This window comes from Ochlerotatus camptorhynchus, unplaced genomic scaffold (genome assembly GCF_037179485.1).
Source record: "Ochlerotatus camptorhynchus isolate MF236.1 unplaced genomic scaffold, CSIRO-AGI_Acam_v1.1 ptg000008l, whole genome shotgun sequence".
Classification (NCBI taxonomy): domain Eukaryota; kingdom Metazoa; phylum Arthropoda; class Insecta; order Diptera; family Culicidae; genus Ochlerotatus; species Ochlerotatus camptorhynchus.
In genome coordinates, this window is record NW_027040500.1 from 1,185,897 (window position 1) to 1,205,662 (window position 19,766).

Here is a 19,766-nt window from a genome sequence, read left to right on the forward strand (position 1 = left end):
CCACCGGTGGGTTGCATGCTGCTTATATGTGGTTCGTCAAGCTTTGGGAAATTAAAATCAATCTTGGTCAAATCTTTGAAAATTTATTAAAAATGTATATAAACTACTCACGAAAGAGTGGATTTTTTGACGTAGGACTACGTCTGTGGTTTCTATATGGGGGTACACTTTGTGAAAACCAAAAATGGAACATGTAACAAAATTATGAAAGATTTTGAACGTTAATAACTCAGCTGTCCCTGAACCAATTTCAATAATTTTTATCACAAAACGATCAGATATATTTCTACGCATCTGATAAATTTAAGACTTTATCATTTTTCAAAATGTCACTATTGAAAATTGCACGAATGTAAAACTGTTGCTATGATAATTAAAATGATCACCGATTGCCTGCGAAAAGCGATTTCCCTAACACAGATTTCAAAGTTGAATTCCATTAGGTCTCACCAAACGGTGTTTATTCAATCACCGCGTGGTGAGTGGTGGTGTTCTCCAGTACACAACGAAAGGCTCTCCACAAGCAGCTAGCTATCAAAGCTGGCCTCAACCGCTGATCGGATTCATTTCCAATCACCGCGTGTGGTGGTGTCCGTTCGTTGGCATCATCATCATCAGCAGCAGCAGTGCTTTTGACGCGTGGCGTTGAACATTGTTCTCCAGTACACAACGAAAGACTGCCTGCAAGCAACGAGCTGCAGCCCACATGAGCATTCATAGAAGGAGGAAGAAGCCGCACCGCTATTGATTGGAATCAGTAGCTCTGCGTGAGTCGCTGTGGGCCATCTATGTCAAGCGCGTCATACTATAGAGTATAAATAGAGAGAACTCCGTTCAACAAAACACAAGCTCATGCTGCAGTTAAAAAATAAGATTTATTATATAAAACCATGTAGTCCTACGTCGCCATTGCGTACAACCCCATAGGACTGTCCTTTGTAGTTTTTTTTATCGAAGAACAACAATCTAACCATATTTGTCTATATATTGTGGTCCCTTGAATTGCAGTATAGACAAAACTTTTGCCCGCGTCACGTTTTTATGTGTTATTCACGATGTTGAAGTATATATCTGTTTACTGTACGCGTCATGCAAGCCGACCACCATTAATCGAGTGATCGAATGACCATTAATGAGCAAGTTGCCTCGACACGTCAGTCAGGTATGATGTGATGTATGAAACCAATCATCTTTCCATCATCTTCAACAGACTCACTGGGCTTTAAACAACCACTATAAAGAAATTTTAATCTGCGCCTGTACAATGTACATACAACAACTGCAAAGTAGATGCTCTGAGGTTTCGCTTTCTATATTACAGAAGTGGCAAATATAATTCTGAGCTCAGCCAATGTTTTTCAAATGATATATGTATGGACAGTGGGTAGGCAAGTACACAATGAGCTTACTTGTTGAGCTATAAGAGCTTTTTGGTATTAGTTGCATTTGAGATTATAAATCTTTTTGACTGGACACACTTTTTGACAGCCAACCGATTGGCCATCACCTTTCGTTCTTCCCAGCATTTAAGTTCCATTCGTAATGTACAGTTTATATACCACACCGTTTATATACATCTGGGTAAATAAATTGTGAATTAGAACAAAGTTTTGCAAGATCGTCTGCCCTTTAGTTCCCTTCAATGTCACAGTGCCCTGAAACTCAATATTGTGCATTTATACACACATTATCTGTGCGTCGCTGATGAATTAAATTCCAACACGACTAGCAGTACTACAAAAGTGTGTCGTTAGTGTCAACAATAACAACAACAAAAATGTGAAAGTTATGATTTCCGTAAAGGTCGAAAGTAATGTAATGGAAGTCAGACTGCCGAACTTTTATATAGTGTTCGTACTACAATATATATTCATTGAGTTCGTTTCACACAATTGCCGAATGCGCTCCCAGCTAATGGATGTCAGTTTTCATCTAACCACTTCTGACAGCATGGTGCCATCCTCATATAGGGAAAACGATATTTTAATCTTTTCAGGAAAACATTCACACATTCTAATATAAAGGGAAATTTGTCAATTGTTGCACAGCGAAGCACGCATTTTTTGTTGTTTAGCTACATTACGAAGTTGAAAATGTGTTTGAAGTAGGAATTCCACATGAAATCTGTGATTGCGATTCATGAAACATTTGCAGAGAACATAATATATTTTTTTATAATACATCTTTTGAATGTGTCTCAGAGAAATTCTATTATTGCACTCCCATAATATAAGGTTTAATGCATCTTATAGAATGCAATTTTTGAGCAAGGAGAATTCTTCACCCGTTCTGATAGATGATTAAACATAACGTTAAGATATATTGTACTGTATAAACCATTGCATACATTTAGCCGTTATTCCCATAGACAATAATCTAGGACCAAGAGACTAAATATAATCGAAGACTACAAACCAAGAAGACTGGCAACTGTTCCCTTCTCCCATACAAATTTTAAAACGTCACTAATAACAGCGCCTCTATCAATCAAAGGTGGAATTTTGAAGCACAAGTTTTAGTGAGACTGCTCATAAACAGTGACTGTGTGTGTGACCTAATCACGGCAATTTGTATCCTAATCCCAGCAAGCCGATGGTTATCCAACTCTAAACCAAAAAACTTGTCGTAGTGCACTCAAAATAATTGACACGTTATTGTTACGTGAAAAATCACGTGGATTCTCGCTTTTACTTTTTCAGTCAATTTTACGTGGCGCAAGTAAAATCTACAAGATGTTACTTATACATAAAAGGATATTCCATTCGAAGCCACTGATATAATCAATGAAACTTACGTGAAATCCACATACACAGATTCTATGTTAGTTTCACATAAACCTTAAGTGATTTTCACGTCTGAAAAAAATATTGAGTGGCCCACTCATTGTGGAACACAATATGGCACAAGTACAATTAGAATGTTTACATTTCGTCAAGAACGTCAAATAATTGTGATTGCTACACAGCAAAAAAATAATTTTGATATCACATCAAAGTGGATGCACTACAATCATGTCGAAAATTTCATGTAATTTTTATGACCACATAAATAAACAAATGCAGTAAAAGCAGCGTAATGTCAGTTCATGCATTGTATTAATGATAATTTTGTCCTTTTTAGCAAGTAATATTACACCATATTTTCGACATGATTGTAGTGCATCCACTTTGACGTGATATCAAAATTATTTTTTTGCTGTGTATTCTATTGTTCGCATTTCAAATTGCAAGTATAATTGGATTAAGATTTTACAGTTGAAATTATTTATCGTATATCCTTCATCATTCAGTTGAACTGTGGACGGCAGGCAATACCATAGTATTGAAGAGGACCTATAACGCATTGTTCTATTCAGTATGATTACCATATTATATTGTCTTGTTGTTCGTGTTCCCGATCGAATTTTATTATAATATATTTTTCAGATGTGACAAAATAAAAAAAAAATTGTAGTGTTGAACCAAAATATAATATCTTTCACTGAAAAATGTTTTCCAATTTTTCCAATTACAAAAATAATTATTTTTATCTAAATATCACATAGCATAAGAAATTCTATATGAGAAATCATATAGATTTCATTTTCATAGATTCACATTCACATAAAGTTCATTTGATTTAGTGGTGCAATTTCCAATAATGGGATCACATGAAAGCTATGTGAAATTTACATGGATATTTTCCACTGGTAATGAGATTTATTTTATGAGTGTTTGAAACGAATCAAAAACAAAAGCATTGGAAACCGCCAGGAATTCAATCCCAAGAATCACGTAACTTCTACGTGTTAATCCAGTGACTATGAAGCGTATTGAAATGAATTCTTCCATGTGAAGATCACGTAGCTCTTACGTGAAAATTGTGATGGAAAAAATCTACGTATGTTTTCACGTAGCATTGACGTGTCAATTATTTTGAGTGTGGATCAAGTAGGGTAAATGCTCCTATAATTGCGGTACGTTAGAAGCGTTAGGTTCCTATAGTTGTGTATTGAGTCTCCATGCACAACTATAGGAACCTAACACTTCTAACGTACCGCAACTATAGGAGCGTTTCCCCTAGAGGATTAAAGCTCGGATCGATACCTAGTGAAAGTAACCTTTACTTGTGAACGAGGAGATATTGTTTATTTTACCTGTTGGAAGCAATCAATTATAAGGAATTGGCAGCTTCCACCACCATTGAGTGAACTACCGTCATTCGGAAGGTACTTATTGATAAAGAATATATTTCCATTTTAGATGTTGTCAGAACATGAAACCACCGGATAATGATCCTCTGTATGCTTTAACAATTCTTGGAATCGACCAACCACTTCCAGAGAATGATAATAACAGTGTCGGATTGGCCAATGACATTCAAATGGTCAGCGAGTACTGTGCCAAGTTTCCTAAACCCCCCACTGTGGCCAGGTGTTAAAGCCGTGCGGAACGGGCATCCATTTTACTAATGCACCGTAACATGTCTAAACACAATTGTTGTATCATTCAGCAATTGATCAATGATTCATGATTTGTTAACGTCATGATCATGGATAATTGCTGCACAGATATTTACTGCACCCTTGGCATTCTTTTGAAATGATGCCCCTTTGCAAATTGAAAATAAAATCAAGTGTGAAGTTTTTGAATCGTAGACCTGACTGCATTCTCACCTCAGTGTGTCTGGGTTCAATCCCTACCGAGGTCATTGAGATATTCTGATGCAAAAAGAAATCTGGTCAGATTTTCCTTCGGAAGGGAAGTAAAGTCCAGTCCCGGCTTATTAAGTCCAATCCGACCGAAAAAAAAACGCCAGGGTTCTACATAGAGATGAAATCTTGAAATCTTAAAAAAAAATCCAAAACTCTTCATCAATTGTTATTGGAAATTATCGTACTTTTTAAATATAAAATAATATTCAGGGGTTACTTTTAAATTTTTTTAGTTATTGCGCAAAAAACTGTAAAAACACGTGCAAAAACCGTTTAAACGTCACATAAAATGTGCCCATAGGTTCATTGTCAGAGTGTTATTAGAATTATTTCAGCATCCCCGTGAAATTCTTAGATTTTCTGGGAATTATTGTCACAATTTTCTTGGAAATAATTTCTGGAGTTCTTTGGATCCCTTGTGATAATTTTCTAGGAATTGTGGTCAGAAATGCTTAAGAATTGTTATTTGAATTGTCTTCAGAGTTCCTTTAAAATCATACTCAGAATTTCGATTGGAATATTCCAGGGCTTCTCATTTAAATCCCAATGGAATTCCCTTCAGAATTATCATATACTATGTACATGTACTTATTAATGATACCCTGAAAATTCTCTGAAGAATTTACCTGATGTTCTTCTCACAAAGCTCATTGAATACTTTTTTAAATTACTTTGAAATTCTCAACCGTGGACTTTAAGAATACTTTCCAGAATTCCTTTAGGAGTTATCTGCAGAATGCCATTAGAATTGTACTCATTGATTAAATGTCAATGAAATTAATATCATGGAAAAGTTGCTAGGAAAATCTCTTTCAATTCACCTTTGCTTTGTTGCCTTTGGTCATTTTCGCCATCCCCTCACTACGTCCTTGCCCAATTCCAATCAAATCCAAGCTCTGGAATCAAAATTTCTGCTCTAGTTTTTGTTTAAATTTTTGATTCGTCCGTGAAAAATGTAATTGAGCCTATGTTTCAAAATTATTATTTTTTGATTTTTATCAAACCGGGAAAACTATCATGAACAACCAGGAAAATCCTTGAATTTAAATTCTCAAATCCAGTGTAAGGTGATATGATTTCATAGTATCGACATGTTTTTATCGAGGGGACTAGAACAATGATTATTTCCATCGTTTATTTTAGTGTAAATCGCGTCCATAAATAATGCTTTTAGCCCAAAAAATGTTCAAAACAATTACCCCCGGTAGAACATTTTGAAACTAACCTCAAATGAAAGAAGAACACCTATAATGGATGTTTCAGCGATACTGTTTTATTTTTATTTTTTAAAAGTTGTTCTGCCCGTGACACCGTGAGTGGCCATCCTGGTCTAATCCTGGCATTTGCACACCATATTTATATCAAAAGCACATGAAAGTGATTGACTTCATAATATGATTACGTTGTTATCTCAATCCAAATAGTGTATGGTTGAATTTTTTGAAACATTATCGTCAACTTTTTCTCCAAAAATGATTCTCTTCATTTAATTATCAAAACAGTCAAATTTCAGTTTGTTCCAATGGAATTACGTTGACATTTATGGATTCGTTTTGAAGGTTGTATGAAGCAGTTCCACGACAAATGACAAATCGATCAGACTCGACCTTCTTGTTTGTAATGGATAATCATACACATTTGTGATAAAATTCTGCCATTTTGTATCTTGTAATCTTAAAATTTTAAAATTAATTGTAACGCGAAAATATTACTTTTGATCATTAAAGTTGCAGAGCAAAATAAAGTCTTTCTTGGATAAATATATGGGGTTAATTTGTTTAGTAGTTTGGAGAAAAAATTTCAAACAATATTTAAAAACGATAATATAAAAAATATCCTAGTTTATAAATATTTTGTATAAAAAAGGAAAGCTTTTGAAATATTGGAAACGTTGAAAATTTACAAAAATCGTTAAACAACAACTTGTACGTTTTTAAATGTATATTTTACACAGGAATCAATATCTGAGACGTTTTAAAGCATTATCTGAGTGCAAAAATTCATATATAAGCATTGGTACACTTAAAGTTACAACAATTAAGCAAAAGTTGTTGGCCTACGATTTTTGTCAATTCTCAAGTCCAAGGCTTTCAATTTTTCATTTCCATTTCGCATACGCTTCTTAAAAAAAATAAAAATATAAATATAGGCGAGGATATTTGAAAATATTTAAACTTTTAACATTCTTTTAGAATTTTTTTCTCAAAACAAATTACCGTATATATTTTACATAAAAATACTTAATTATTCTCTACAATTTAGTCAGAGATGTCATTTCGATCAGAAGTGACGTTTTTGTACTACAATTAATTAAAAAATGTCAAGAACGCCATTAAAAAAAAATACAGCATCCAAAATGGCTGAAATTCAGCAAAAGCAGTGAATGATTTCCCATAACAAACAATCATGCAAAGGTTCTTGCAAATCGGTGAAGGGCGAGCCATACATTTTTTTTTGCAATTTGGCCTGGAGCTCCACTATGGTGAATATTTTTACCCTTCCTTCAAAGAAGGGTATTCATATATCGCTTGAAAACTCAACTATCGATCTGACGCGTGGAGAGCCGATTGTAATATAATTTGACTCAGCTCGACGAGATCGAAAAATGTCTGCATGTGAGCGAGTTTGTGTGTATGTTACAACATTTAATAGGCTTGTTTCTCGGCAACGACTGAACAAAATTGGACGCAACAACCATCGAATGAATGTTACCATGGTCCCATAGAACTCTATTGAATATTGTTGGGTTAGCTCCACTGGTTCCGGAGATATGACTGGAACATGTTCTGGTAAATACGGGTGGTGAGTCTATAATCGCTATGAGTCGTGTTAATCCTATCATGTGACTCCTCAAATCACATCAGAATTCCAAAAGTTTATCAATGGTGGTCATACTTAGAGTGTTGGACCAAATTGGACACATGCGGTCAAGTTATTGTGTACCTCAGTGGTTGGTTTCTGACTTGGACCATCATACGACACCTCCAATCACATGATAATCCAAAAACAAGTGCAATAGTGATTATATCAAGTATCCAGCATCACAGTAGACACATCTGAACATATTTATTAGGGGTACACAAGAAATCAATACGTATGAAGGGTCAGATCTCACCATAAGTGGGTTAATTCAGGTTTTACAATCAACTTTGGTCAACGGTATATCACTGATAACACCCCTAAGGGTAAACCCATACGATATATGTATATCTCATGCTAAAATTAACTACCTAACATATCGACGACATAACATTAATAGTTCGATTACTTCCATTAAAGTGTCAAAAGAAGCCCACCCCAACGATAGTATGCGATATATTCACTCTACTGATACAGTCACTCTTCGCCAAACTACTACAAACCATTTTACAAGACGCTTCACGAACTGCTTTTTCAATTACATAATGACTTTAATTCTGATCACGACTGTTTCAACTGCTGCTTTCAATTTGGTTCTTGCCATGTGATGTCGTTACAAGAAGCTCTGGTGGAAAAAGGAATATGTATCAACGTGCACCAGAAAAAAGGCCTGAGTATGTGTCTGAAATCCTCCATGCCGACAGCAACCTGGTGCTATCGGGTGTAATCAATACCATCTACGGTTTCTTGCTGTTGAAAACTAGTGGAAAGTCAAACACAAAAAGAACACAAAAACAAAATCATACACTTTTGAACACAACACAACACATCGATCGATTGAGTGTGGAAGGAGTTTTAGTATTCGGAAGGGAAGTCGAGAGACAGTTTGACAACGAACCAATGAAGTTACAAAATCACAAACGAAATAACATATACAACAAACAGTCATAATAGATGGATATATGAGTTATAGTAGTAGCGTTATATTGAACACATTGAACAGCATTCCAGTAAACAACTTGCTACACTTGATTTCCTACGGACAGACTGACTGTCGTCCTACGCATGGAATATGGCTCGTCATCTCGGACTTGATGGAAATGGATTCCAGGAACATATGGAAAGGATGGTTCGTGGGAGGAATATGTGTAGGATTCGGAAAACAGGATGTACGGAGGTTGTACGTGGTTCATATCGCCTGGCTATTTACATTTGTACTGAGAAGATAATCTTTAAGTTGAACATAAATTTAAATACTTTCAGGAAAGTTTGTTTGGCAGTTTCTGCCTTTCATAGAAGAGGGTCGGAGGGTGTTTTGTTAGAAAATTAAAGATGGGATAACAACAAGTATAACATAGACATATGACACAAAGAACGAAGTGAATAAAGGATACGCATATATGTTAACACCTTTGAATTCAGGGGAAGATGGGAAACAAAAAAGAACGACACCGGTAGAAGGAAGGTGGAAGATAGTATATTCTGTTCTTCGAGGGGAGCAGGATAAAGTTGAGATGTGAAGGTGTTTTTTACCGCAACATTTGCCACCTCGCTAGCGGGCGTTGGCAGCGCTCCCATTTCAACACTATCGTTCTCATAGCTGTAATGATTGAGGCCAGTGTCGTTCTCTTCGTCGTAACTAGAATCGTCATTACTGGAGGCGTATTTGGAGGTTTTGCAAAATTTGGACAACAGTTTGTTGTGTTTTCTGAGCGACGGAATGTCCAGATAGAGCAACTGTTTTTGGTGTTCCAGCTGACGCTCGAGATATTTGGTCATATTGTCGTCGCTCAGATAGTCGCTCGGATGCTGTGAATTGCTAGAGGCGGTTGATCTACTATTTCTAAGAGCAGATATGTGACATGATACAAGCAATATGGCGGCAGATCTAGCCGCACCTGTACGCGAGGTTGACACCAAGACACCTTTGGAACCGTGTAAGGGAGCACTTGACGGCCGTCGATTGCCATAGGAACCGATGGAGCCACTAGATCGTTGACTGGAACGCGATGACGGCCTTGCCGACTGTATTGTCAATGGAATCCCTGTGGTTGGTTTAGTGGTTCAATTGTGATGTTGTTTGTTAGTGTGTTATGACATGTTTTTTTTATTTATTACGTTGGTTGTTAGAGTGTGGTTTTTCGCAGATCCAAAGATAGAAGATAGAATAGGAAGAGACAAGCGTACGTACCGGATTAGAATCTAGGAATTATCTGGCAAGGCTTATAATTTATGAATAATTTTAGTAACTGTTTAAATGAACCATGCATTCTTAAGAGAGATTTGTCTTCACTGATACCTACGAAATAAGTACTAAAGTTTTAGCATTAGCGGTTGTACTGATAGTGTCAATTTTGACTTAATTACGAAGCCACTTAAGATGGAACAATGTTAATGTCGTGTATACCTTAAATTAATCCATCTAGCACTTAAGTGCACATATATTATTTTATTAAATTGGAAATGACCATCACGTGTCACACTCTCTATCCGCACAACCGCTTTTTTAGTCCTTTCGGAAGACAAATTCACTTCTTCTCTTTCGAGGGAAAACGGAAAACATGACAGAAAAAAAACGAAATCCCGACATAAGAAATAAGGAAACCTCTGCCAACTGAATCATCACGGTAGCGCACCTGTATCACTGTTGTACAAAATCGGCGGCGCAAGGTTAGCATCGCCGAAATGTCGAGGTCGAGGGTATTTCGTTTTGCTAAATAAATGCAGTACCATGCAAATGAGACCGGCTAGCACGGCAATGCCACTGGTGACACCGAAGAGTGTCGGAAGATCCGCAGTTATTGTAGCCATATCTGAAAAAAAAAAAAAAATGGAGAAAGAGGAAATGAGCGTGTGCGGTAAAAGGAAATCCGGTGAGACCTAAAATGGGATGCAATCGGAATAATATAATGGGCAACGGTGGGCGTCGGCTTGTGGGCAATGCAAATTGAGTTGTTTGGCAAGACTGGATTAAAACGAGATTCAGTTTACACTTGTTTATGACATTTGAGATGTTATTTAGTGGCGTGCTAAGAATTATGGGATTAAGGCCGGAGTTAAGTTGCATTCTTTCTGTTAAGTTTAAATTGGAGAGGATTTCCAAAAATCAAGAAAACTTTTATCGAATTAAAATTATATCTCATTAGAGTTTTTTTTATATTAGATTATACTAGAAGTAAAATTTCACGGAATTAAAAAAACCAACAGTTTTATGCAGATTTTATTTAACCTACAGAAAATCAGCTCAATTGGTTGGATGACAGCTGAGAAATTTCGGTGGGTTGACGGCACCACCCACTGCAACATTCGAAGGATTCCTGTATTGTATGGCAAGCCAGTTTCCCAGGTAAGTCGAGGCTTGGTGTCTGAAATGAGCCGAGCCTAACATTTTTCTGAGGAGTAGAATTCCTACTCACAAACCAATCCACCGAGCATCATAGCTTGAGGGTGAAGTGGGATAAAACGGGGGTTAACTTTGCTAAACGCTCTACGCTAGGGTAAACGCTCCTATAGCTGTGGTACGTTAGAAGCGTTTGATTCTTAAAGTTGCTTATGGAGTCTCCTTAATTAACAATAGAAACAAAACGATTCTAACGTACCACAACTTTAGCAGCGTTTTTAATTTTCACACGCTCTTACTCTCATTCTGGGTAAACTCTGAGCTTCTTGTCACAAAAAAAAAAGTCATCTAGAGCAGGGTTGCTTCCTCTCACTTGCTAAAAAAAAATTTGTTCGTAATTGTAAAATCGTTAGATGATATAATGATATTGTACGTTCAAGTAACAAGAAGAGAGTGGAAAGTGTGTGTTTGACTCATAAAACCTGTCAATTTTGCTTTAAGAGCGTCACAATCAGCGATCTTATGATTCGTATAATCGTTGATTGTGACGCACTGAAAGCAATATTGACAGGTATTTTGTGTCAAAAACATAATACCCGACCTCTTTTTGTAACTCCACTGTGAGTGGAAGCAACTCTGATAGGGAACCTCTAAAAATAAATTTCTGCCGCCACTCATTCGAGGCGAGGGCTGTCTAAACTCGCAATGCAAGAGTATTTTCCAGTGAATTTAATCAAGTCTGGCTAAAACATGTTCTAGACCGGACCGGGAATCGAACCCGAAGTGGCTCCGGTTTGGAATGCCATACGTTTACTGATTAGGTTATTTGAGGCTACATCATCCATCGAAAAATAATATTGAAAGACGCCAGTAAACTTCAATTTTTTTTTATTACGCTCGAGTTGGCTTTTATGCGGTCGCTTTTTACCTGGTACATTTTAATCGATTTCTCGAAAACAATACAACTTAAGGACATAATTTCAATCACACTATTTGTTTTGGGCCAAAATAATATAGAGTTCGTTAAAAAAAATTAATTTTTTTATGTAAATCCATTAATAAAAAAAACTGTGTAGATTGACCATAGCATACTTAAATTACATGAGCTAATCTATGCATTTAAAATGTTTAGCTTGTGAATTTATCATTCTCGTTTGATATGCGATAGCTGATAGCTTTTATGCGGTTTTTTACGCGGTATATGTCATCCGCGTAAAAATCTACTCGACTGTATCGTGTTGATATGTTATTTAGTTTCTTATGAACGAATAAGAATAGTAACTTTAGTTTGTTTTCAATAATTTAGGCCGATGCAAATATTATTTTCATTTTACGTCCGATATCACTTAAATAGGTCGAGGGGTGGCAACAAATAAATTATAAGGGATATGTAATTTGACGGAGAATTTATCCAGACATTATTTGGTGTACAAAACAAATAGTGAAAATAATTAAAAAAACAATCATGAAATTTATCGACCCAACCTAACGTTTCACGAACTAATCAGAAGAGCGGACGGTTGGGAAAAATGTATATTCTCTTACACGGACATCACTTTTCAGCTCATGTGTAAATTTGCCATGGCAAGACGGTCGATCTGATCGGAGCTTGGTGATAACCAGGCTTGCTGAAACTCCTCAAACTCACTGGAGGTTTTAAAACACTCTTGTCCTACGAGTTTAGGCAGCCCTCACCTCGAGTGAGTGGCGGCAGGAATATGGAAGAACTAAACAAAAACTCCTCGAGAGAGAGAGAGAGAGAGTGAACTTCAGCGAGAGGATGATTGGACGTGACTTTTTTGTTTGACGCAAGAAGCTCAGAGTTCACCCAGAGTGAGAGTAAGAGCGTGTGATAGAAAACATGAACATGAATGGCAGCAAACCTCACTCTCATTTTATCCCCCTTCGCACACAAGCTCTGAAGATCAGCGGGATGATTTGGCATTAGGCATTCTACTCCTCAGAAAAATGATACGCTCGGCTCATTTCAAACTCGCGAGCGAGGCTCCTTCAAGCCTGGTGATAACGCCAGAATAGAAGAAGTGGAAGAGCAGTGGATATGTTCGTCCGCAAAGGGTTTGTCAAATTACTTCCACCATTAGAGAGAGAGAGAGAGAGGAAAAGTAACGGAAATCTTCATTCATACACACCGTCTGCCAATTCACAATTTGTAAAAGAAGCCTGGAAATAAGCTCCGTTACTCTCAGGTCATGCGATGTTTGTGGGCAAAAGCAACACAGGGAGGAGGAAGGTGGAAAATCTCGTGGAAGCAAATTTAAAGGGACAATACTCAACTAGTGCTTTGGTTTTAATGTAGAAACCTATCTGATTGATCTTACTATCACCTCTAAATTTCAAGAGCACAAAACATACAACAATGAAACAGAAACTTCGCATTACAGCCATCATGACGGCCATTTGTGGGCTCTTCAAGGAGTCACCTTAAATTGCAATACATTGGAAACGAGACCCATTCTAGTAAGAAGGCACGATATAAAGGGACAAAACTATAAAAATGGCCGCCGTGCAACGTGATAAACCTGAGCCTTCCACCAGCCATGGCCAGGAACGATAATTTTCGGCTGATGCAGTGCGTAAGACGAAAGGGAAAGCTAATTTTCACAATAGTAATTATTGCAACTCACTTGATCTCGTGTTTTAGAGTGAACACAAGGACCTTTCATAAAACATTTTTTTTTAATTATCCCGAGCCTCTGACAAGATAAATACATTCTTAAAAGTACGTGTTTCTGAAAGTTGCCAAGTAAGCCAGCTTTAAAAATTGGGCGAGACTTGATTTCCCTCTTATGATCTGAATTTTAAAACTAATTTTACAATAATCCCGAGACCTAATTTGTGAAAATTCTTGGAAATCATCTATCTTTCATCAAAGTTGTTTTTACACTTTAATCTCAGGATTAAGTGGGTCTAAAACTTGGGAGATCAAGTCTCCTTCAACTTCAAACCAAACACAATAACTGAGCAAAAGAAACAGCACCAGATTATTAATTATATTGTTTTCACTTATTCAAAGATTTCAGCTGTAAAAAAAAGACACGTTTTGGTGGAATATCCAAATAGATTTCAATTTCTAGCTGGCTAATAAAATACGAAAGATTGTAGCAACTTGCAGGAGGCTCCAAGCTAAACACACTATAAATTGTATTACTGTTATAGTTTCACTATAAAGGACCTAAATGTTGGGAAATGCACAACTGACCGTTTGGATTACCTATACTGAGAAAGCCATAATACGAAATGTTGATCTCGTCATAAAAAATGTTCTCGTTAGGATTAAGAAAATGAAGCGAGGGCGATTTCCATTTTCACGTCCATATTCACACCTCGTACTCCGGTGTGCATTGCGAGACCCAGCTCCCCAGGGAATTTCTCCCGGATGGCACACCTGACTTTTCCATACTTTCTCAACACCGTGCCAAACCGTATACTCACACGTAATAAATGTTGCCATCCGCATATGGCATACGAACCTTCACTGCCTTTCCATCCGCATAATGGAATTCGTTACTTTTGCTTCGTAAGGCATATAGAATAGAATCCTTCGACTTTAACTTAATGAAAACCGCTTTCTCCTCCGATATCCAATATGTTGCTTCCATCTCAGCAGCATTCGCATCCAGTGTCTCTACGAAATTGGAAATCATGACAGTTTTTAATCTGAACACTTTTTAAAATGCAAATCTATAGGCCAAGAAAGAAAAAAATTGCTCAATCATCATTCAGTACAACAGAGTACCCTTTCGAGGTGGAAAAGTGATATGGATGAAGAAAATCGGTGACACATATTTTTTTTTGTCGTAGTTACTTTTCACTCTTGTCGTGACTTGTTCGAGGATGAGATAAGAACTTGTGACTTTAGTGTGCGAAGTATAGATGCTAACCACTACGCCGGATCCGTCCCCCTATTATTCCTAATGTTTCGTCGAGAACATGGCTTAAAGGCTTGGCCGAAAGTCGTAGCTTCATTCATTCATTCGTGATGAGTATGTTTAACCACTACGTACCCGCTAGATGTAAATTAGCGAGCGTCAACTTAACAACCACCTAGGGACACTGCTCGTATGATCTGTATTGATGTCCCTAACAACTGGGCCAAATTAGAACGAATTTGGTTACGAGTTGGATGTACGGGAGAATTTTAAAGTATGTATGGGAAACGGAACACAGTACACAGCAAAAAATTAATTTTGATATCACATCAAAATGAAAACACTTCAATCGTGTCGAAAATATGGTGTAATATTACTTGCCAAAAAAGACAAAATTATCATTAATACAGTGCATGGACTGACATTACGCTGTTTTTTCCAAAATCGCAAATTGATTCTTCTTTTGTGCCAAAAGTTTTTTTGTTTATTAGTTTATTTTATAAGGCTCAATCGAATTAACTTTACAGAGCCGAGCATTCTTGTTCACTATACAAAACATCTTAAAACTATAGTCAAAAGGTAAAACACAATAAACAATTTATCTTCCGCTATCCTGAAAGCCTCTTCCATTAAAACGGGAGCCGCTTCCAGTGGATTCATTGTAAGGCAGTATCGCCAACGGGGGGAAGAGCGCTTCCATTGCAACAATGGACGCAAAACGTGGTCAGCACTCACACACTCATCATGAAACGGTTGCTTGTAGGTAACAGCGGAACACTTGGACTAAAGTATGAAAATAATAACTTTATACGCAGAAGTCGAATCAATGCTATGCGATCTTCGTCAAAAATAATCTATAATTTTATAATTTTCCTAATGTAAGTCGCAGGGTTGCTCAAAATTGAGCAATTTTTGAATTTTTGATTAGCTAATGAACAGGTTTGTTCCGTTTTCCATACATACTTTGAAATTCTTCCGCAAATTCATATTTTCAGCAAATTCATTCAAATTTGGCACAGTTTTAGAGGACCTCAACAAAGATTGAAAAGTTAGTGGGGTGCAGGGGAGGGAGTTGTGATCCGCCATACAAACTATACCCAACTTAATGTGCATCTCCATAGAATAAACCTCGTGGACAGCAATATATATTGATATTGCAAAAGCTACAATGACATGGATCACGAGGTTTGGCAATGTGTGGATTATGACGCTGTCAGAGAGCGCCTTTTGAATATCTGCGAAAGCCAATCATATATTATATTTTCACATTATATCGACTATACTTATTTTAAATCCAAAATATCCATTTCTCTTGATCACTTCTGAACTTCTTTTTCATTATAATCATTATCACAAGCCGTTTCCATATCACTGTCATCGTCAGTTTTAGATTAACTAGGAACACTATCGTTTGCGAGGTGGAGACTGCAATGTTTGGCCCACACAGCTTCTCCGAGAAAGAAGAGAACGTCTCCGAGAATGAAGAAATCTCAGCATCTGACATGTTTTCTGAGAGATCATGTATTTTCACTTCGATTCTTTCAATGTCCATCCCCAGACGTACTTACTACCGCTAACTGCCAACTTCGAGCTCGTGGCGATTATGGTGCTGCTCTACAACGTTTTGAGCCGTTTGTAGATCGACACCTTTGACATGGACACAGCACTGGACAAGGTTCACTTGGTGGTGTTTAACTTGCTGCATTTGCAATCCAATAGATTGGCAGAGGAAGTTGTGTAGATCGTTCTAACTTGGGTATTTCTCAATGTTTGTGAGATCTAGTTTAAAGACACGAAAGGTGACTACTACCATCACAATGCTACAATTGCAGAAACTGAATTCTCATATCAGAGATGCTGCGATAAGAAAGTGACAAACTAACAATTCGGACCTCAATGTGAGCGCCTGTGAACAAAATGAGAGCTTCAACACAAGTGAGACAACCTTATGTTCTTATCAGAGACGGGAACTAGAAATCTGCTATATGCAGTCGATTTATGTGTTTTTTTTCTCAATGTCTAGTATATAATTTAAATTCCTTTGTATGTTTGTTTTTTATTTATTCATTAGTTTGTGTTTGTTCTGTCCCCTCGTCTCAATTAAGCTGGGTTTAGACAGGGCAAGTCAATTGATCAAGTCAGTTGAATTCAACTGACTTGAACGCGAATTGAACGTGTAAACCATGCCATTCAACTGACTTGATCAACTCACTTGAATTGAAAAAAAGTTGAACCAGGCTCAACTTTTCAAGCCAATTGAATTCAACTGAGTTGTTTCAAATATGAATGATCGGATCCATAAAATTAACGTAATTGATCTTTTAAAATAAACAAACTAGATAAAAAAAAACATTATTCAGTACATGGAATGGAGAAAATTGAAGTGGAACATTGTAAAACGGAACGCAAAATCAAAATAAATCAGCAAATAAAGTTCTAAACCATGATTTTATGATGCTCATAGAGTCACTAAAAGTTCCAATTAAAAATTAACACATGAAGGGTTGTTCAGATTAGTGGGTTCTATCGCATTCTCTTTGTGCTGCTAGCTACTTTAGATCCCTGATGTACCCGAAATGGTGAGAAATAATCTAATCTTAACGCTTAATGAAGCATAAATAAACCAAATTTTAAACACTCCATTGTATATTGTAACATTCCGTTCACCGTCAATTGGCACACATGTTCAAGTTTTCGAGTATATCAACGTGCGTATCAACTGAATCCTAACCGGTCAACTGTAAACGATACATATAGAGCCACATTATAAATTTGGGTCATCGAAGGTTAGCTATTGGATAGATGGCTCATCGGATAAAAATCCTATTATTGAATGTACATTAGCATATACCATGTACCTACACACAGAGAACTTACCTTGTGTGCAGAAGACACGTCTGGTTGGTTTTACGTAGCTAACGGAGTGGAAACCGGGTGCACACTGGCAGATGGCGTTGTGACTGATCTGCACGCATTGGGCGTGCTCGTCGTTGTAGATACAGGTTTGATCGTAGAAACATTGTTCCCCTAACTTTTTGGCTGTTTTGTTGTTGTAGATGTAGATGTAGATGAAAGATCCGGTAGTTCATCGGTGGTTGGGTCGTAACATGAAAGGGGAAAAGAAATCATTTTATTAGAAAGTGTATATAAATTGAAAATCAAGCAGAAATGGAACAGTTATGCTTTTATGGGCTGTACTGTAGGTGTTATTTTTAAAATCATCCTGGAAGCGATTTGTTTGTGTGCGGTACGAAGTAAGGGTTCTATCCTTGATTGATAAGAACTGTTTTGCTTAAATGGAAACTGATATTAGTATTTAATTTATGTTTTGAAAATTCTTGAAATTTAACAAAATATACAATTTTAAATAGGTAAGTTGAAGTTTATGCAGGAATTAAAACGAGAAAAAAGTCCTGTTCAATAACCGTTTACCGGGCTATCTACACTCAAAAGATTTTCAAATATAAATAGATTAAATTTACGCTAAATCGCAACTCTCCTGACCGACGCATAGCTTGGTATAAAGTGAAAGAATACGAACTTAGTATAAAAATGGTTAATACATAGATAGAATAAAGTGAATGAATTTATTCGATGCATAACCACTATTCTATTAGTATTTAGAGTATGCTTTTTCTGTCAGTTTCGTGTGCTATTGTTTTTTAATGCAAATCAAAAATGGTGCAAAAAATAACAAAAATATTTTATTTTCTTGTTACTAGGTACCTAGCAACATAGAAATAAATAAGGATATTTATTTCTAAATTGTTCTGATCCTTGCGTCGAACAAAACCGCTCGAGTTCAAATCCGCTTCACTACCGGACATGGTATCGAGTTGATCAAGTTCAGCCGCATTGCACATCGAATCACTAGCCAGCACTAATTAGCCCGGTGCTCCTAGCACAGCTCCTAGAACGGGGGCTTGTTGAACAAGGCCGTTGAAATGACCAACAGACACGCGTCTTATCGATTCCCTCGCAAATGAAGTCAGCCGGTAAGCTGTTGCTTAGGGAATCCGCAGTATTCTCAGACGGATAGTGATTCTGTGTGAAGGGCATCGAATCGGACTCGAACCAGCAATCACTGCGGAGAATTTCCCAGAAAAGTCGACGGGATTTCAAAAAGGTCGATGGCCCTATGGAGAACGCTCATTCGCACACAAGAGTACTTATCCAGCTCTTCAATGCTTCCAATGCATGCAACTGGCTGGCCAGTGGAAGAAATCCACGGTGATGCCAGCGTTCTTGAGTATTTAATTAAGAACCTTGCCAAGAACTAAAAAACTGAATTGTAGTCTTAAACACTAACCGAACAAATGCGAGCGTCATCCTGTCAACGTTGCAATTTAATAAACATTGGACGAATTCCTCGCAATTATTCGAACTTAGTATAATTATGGGATCAAATTTTTAGCTTAACCATAACATATTTAAATTTTAATCTTTCCTCGTTTAGTTATACTATTGAGTGTACATTTAATGGAAATTTTCATAGCAACATCTTTACAAAGACCATTTTTCATTAAACACCTAAAGATCATTAGCTATTAATTAATTGAGAAGCTGGGAATCTTCCGCCAAATTGTAGCTGAGAAAATTATGTGATAGCATGCTTACCCGTAAAGCGTTACGACAAAAGCTGGATGAGGAGTGAACATTTGTATTTCGTTCGATTGAACTTGAATATCATGTGAATAATTTCAATATTATTAGTGATTGTGACATAATCTATGTTACCATCAAGTTAGATTGACGGCACTGTAAAACGGGGTAAAAGTTGATCATTGAGGTGAAGTTGATAACTACACCGTTCAATTTTCGTTTCTCAAAAATCGTGTTGCATGATATTGTTATAAGCTTTGTTCAGTATTTAATCTTCTTATTTCATGATATTGCAATCTTTCTTTCGCAATCAATGAAATAATTCGAATTGACTTAGTCAAAATAACAACCTAATGACAACAAACGTCCTAGCTCTATATAC

At 36.8% G+C, this 19,766-nt stretch overlaps 1 protein-coding gene across 3 annotated transcripts in view; it reads right to left on the reverse strand.

Moving 5' to 3' along the window:
* The window catches only part of LOC135698860 (uncharacterized), a 93,659-nt gene that overhangs the window by 20,044 nt on the left and 53,849 nt on the right, over positions 1–19,766 (reverse strand). The window contains exons 4-6 of one of the 3 annotated variants that reach the window (XM_065219015.1): positions 17,660–17,821; positions 10,189–10,365; positions 9,451–9,597 (exon numbers count right to left, since the gene is read on the reverse strand). In XM_065219015.1, the coding sequence (XP_065075087.1) occupies positions 9,451–9,597; positions 10,189–10,365; positions 17,660–17,821 (486 nt within the window). Of the gene's footprint in view, positions 1–9,085; positions 9,598–10,188; positions 10,366–17,659; positions 17,822–19,766 lie in introns of all 3 variants that reach the window. The other 2 variants (XM_065219008.1, XM_065219020.1) reach the window with 2 other exon arrangements.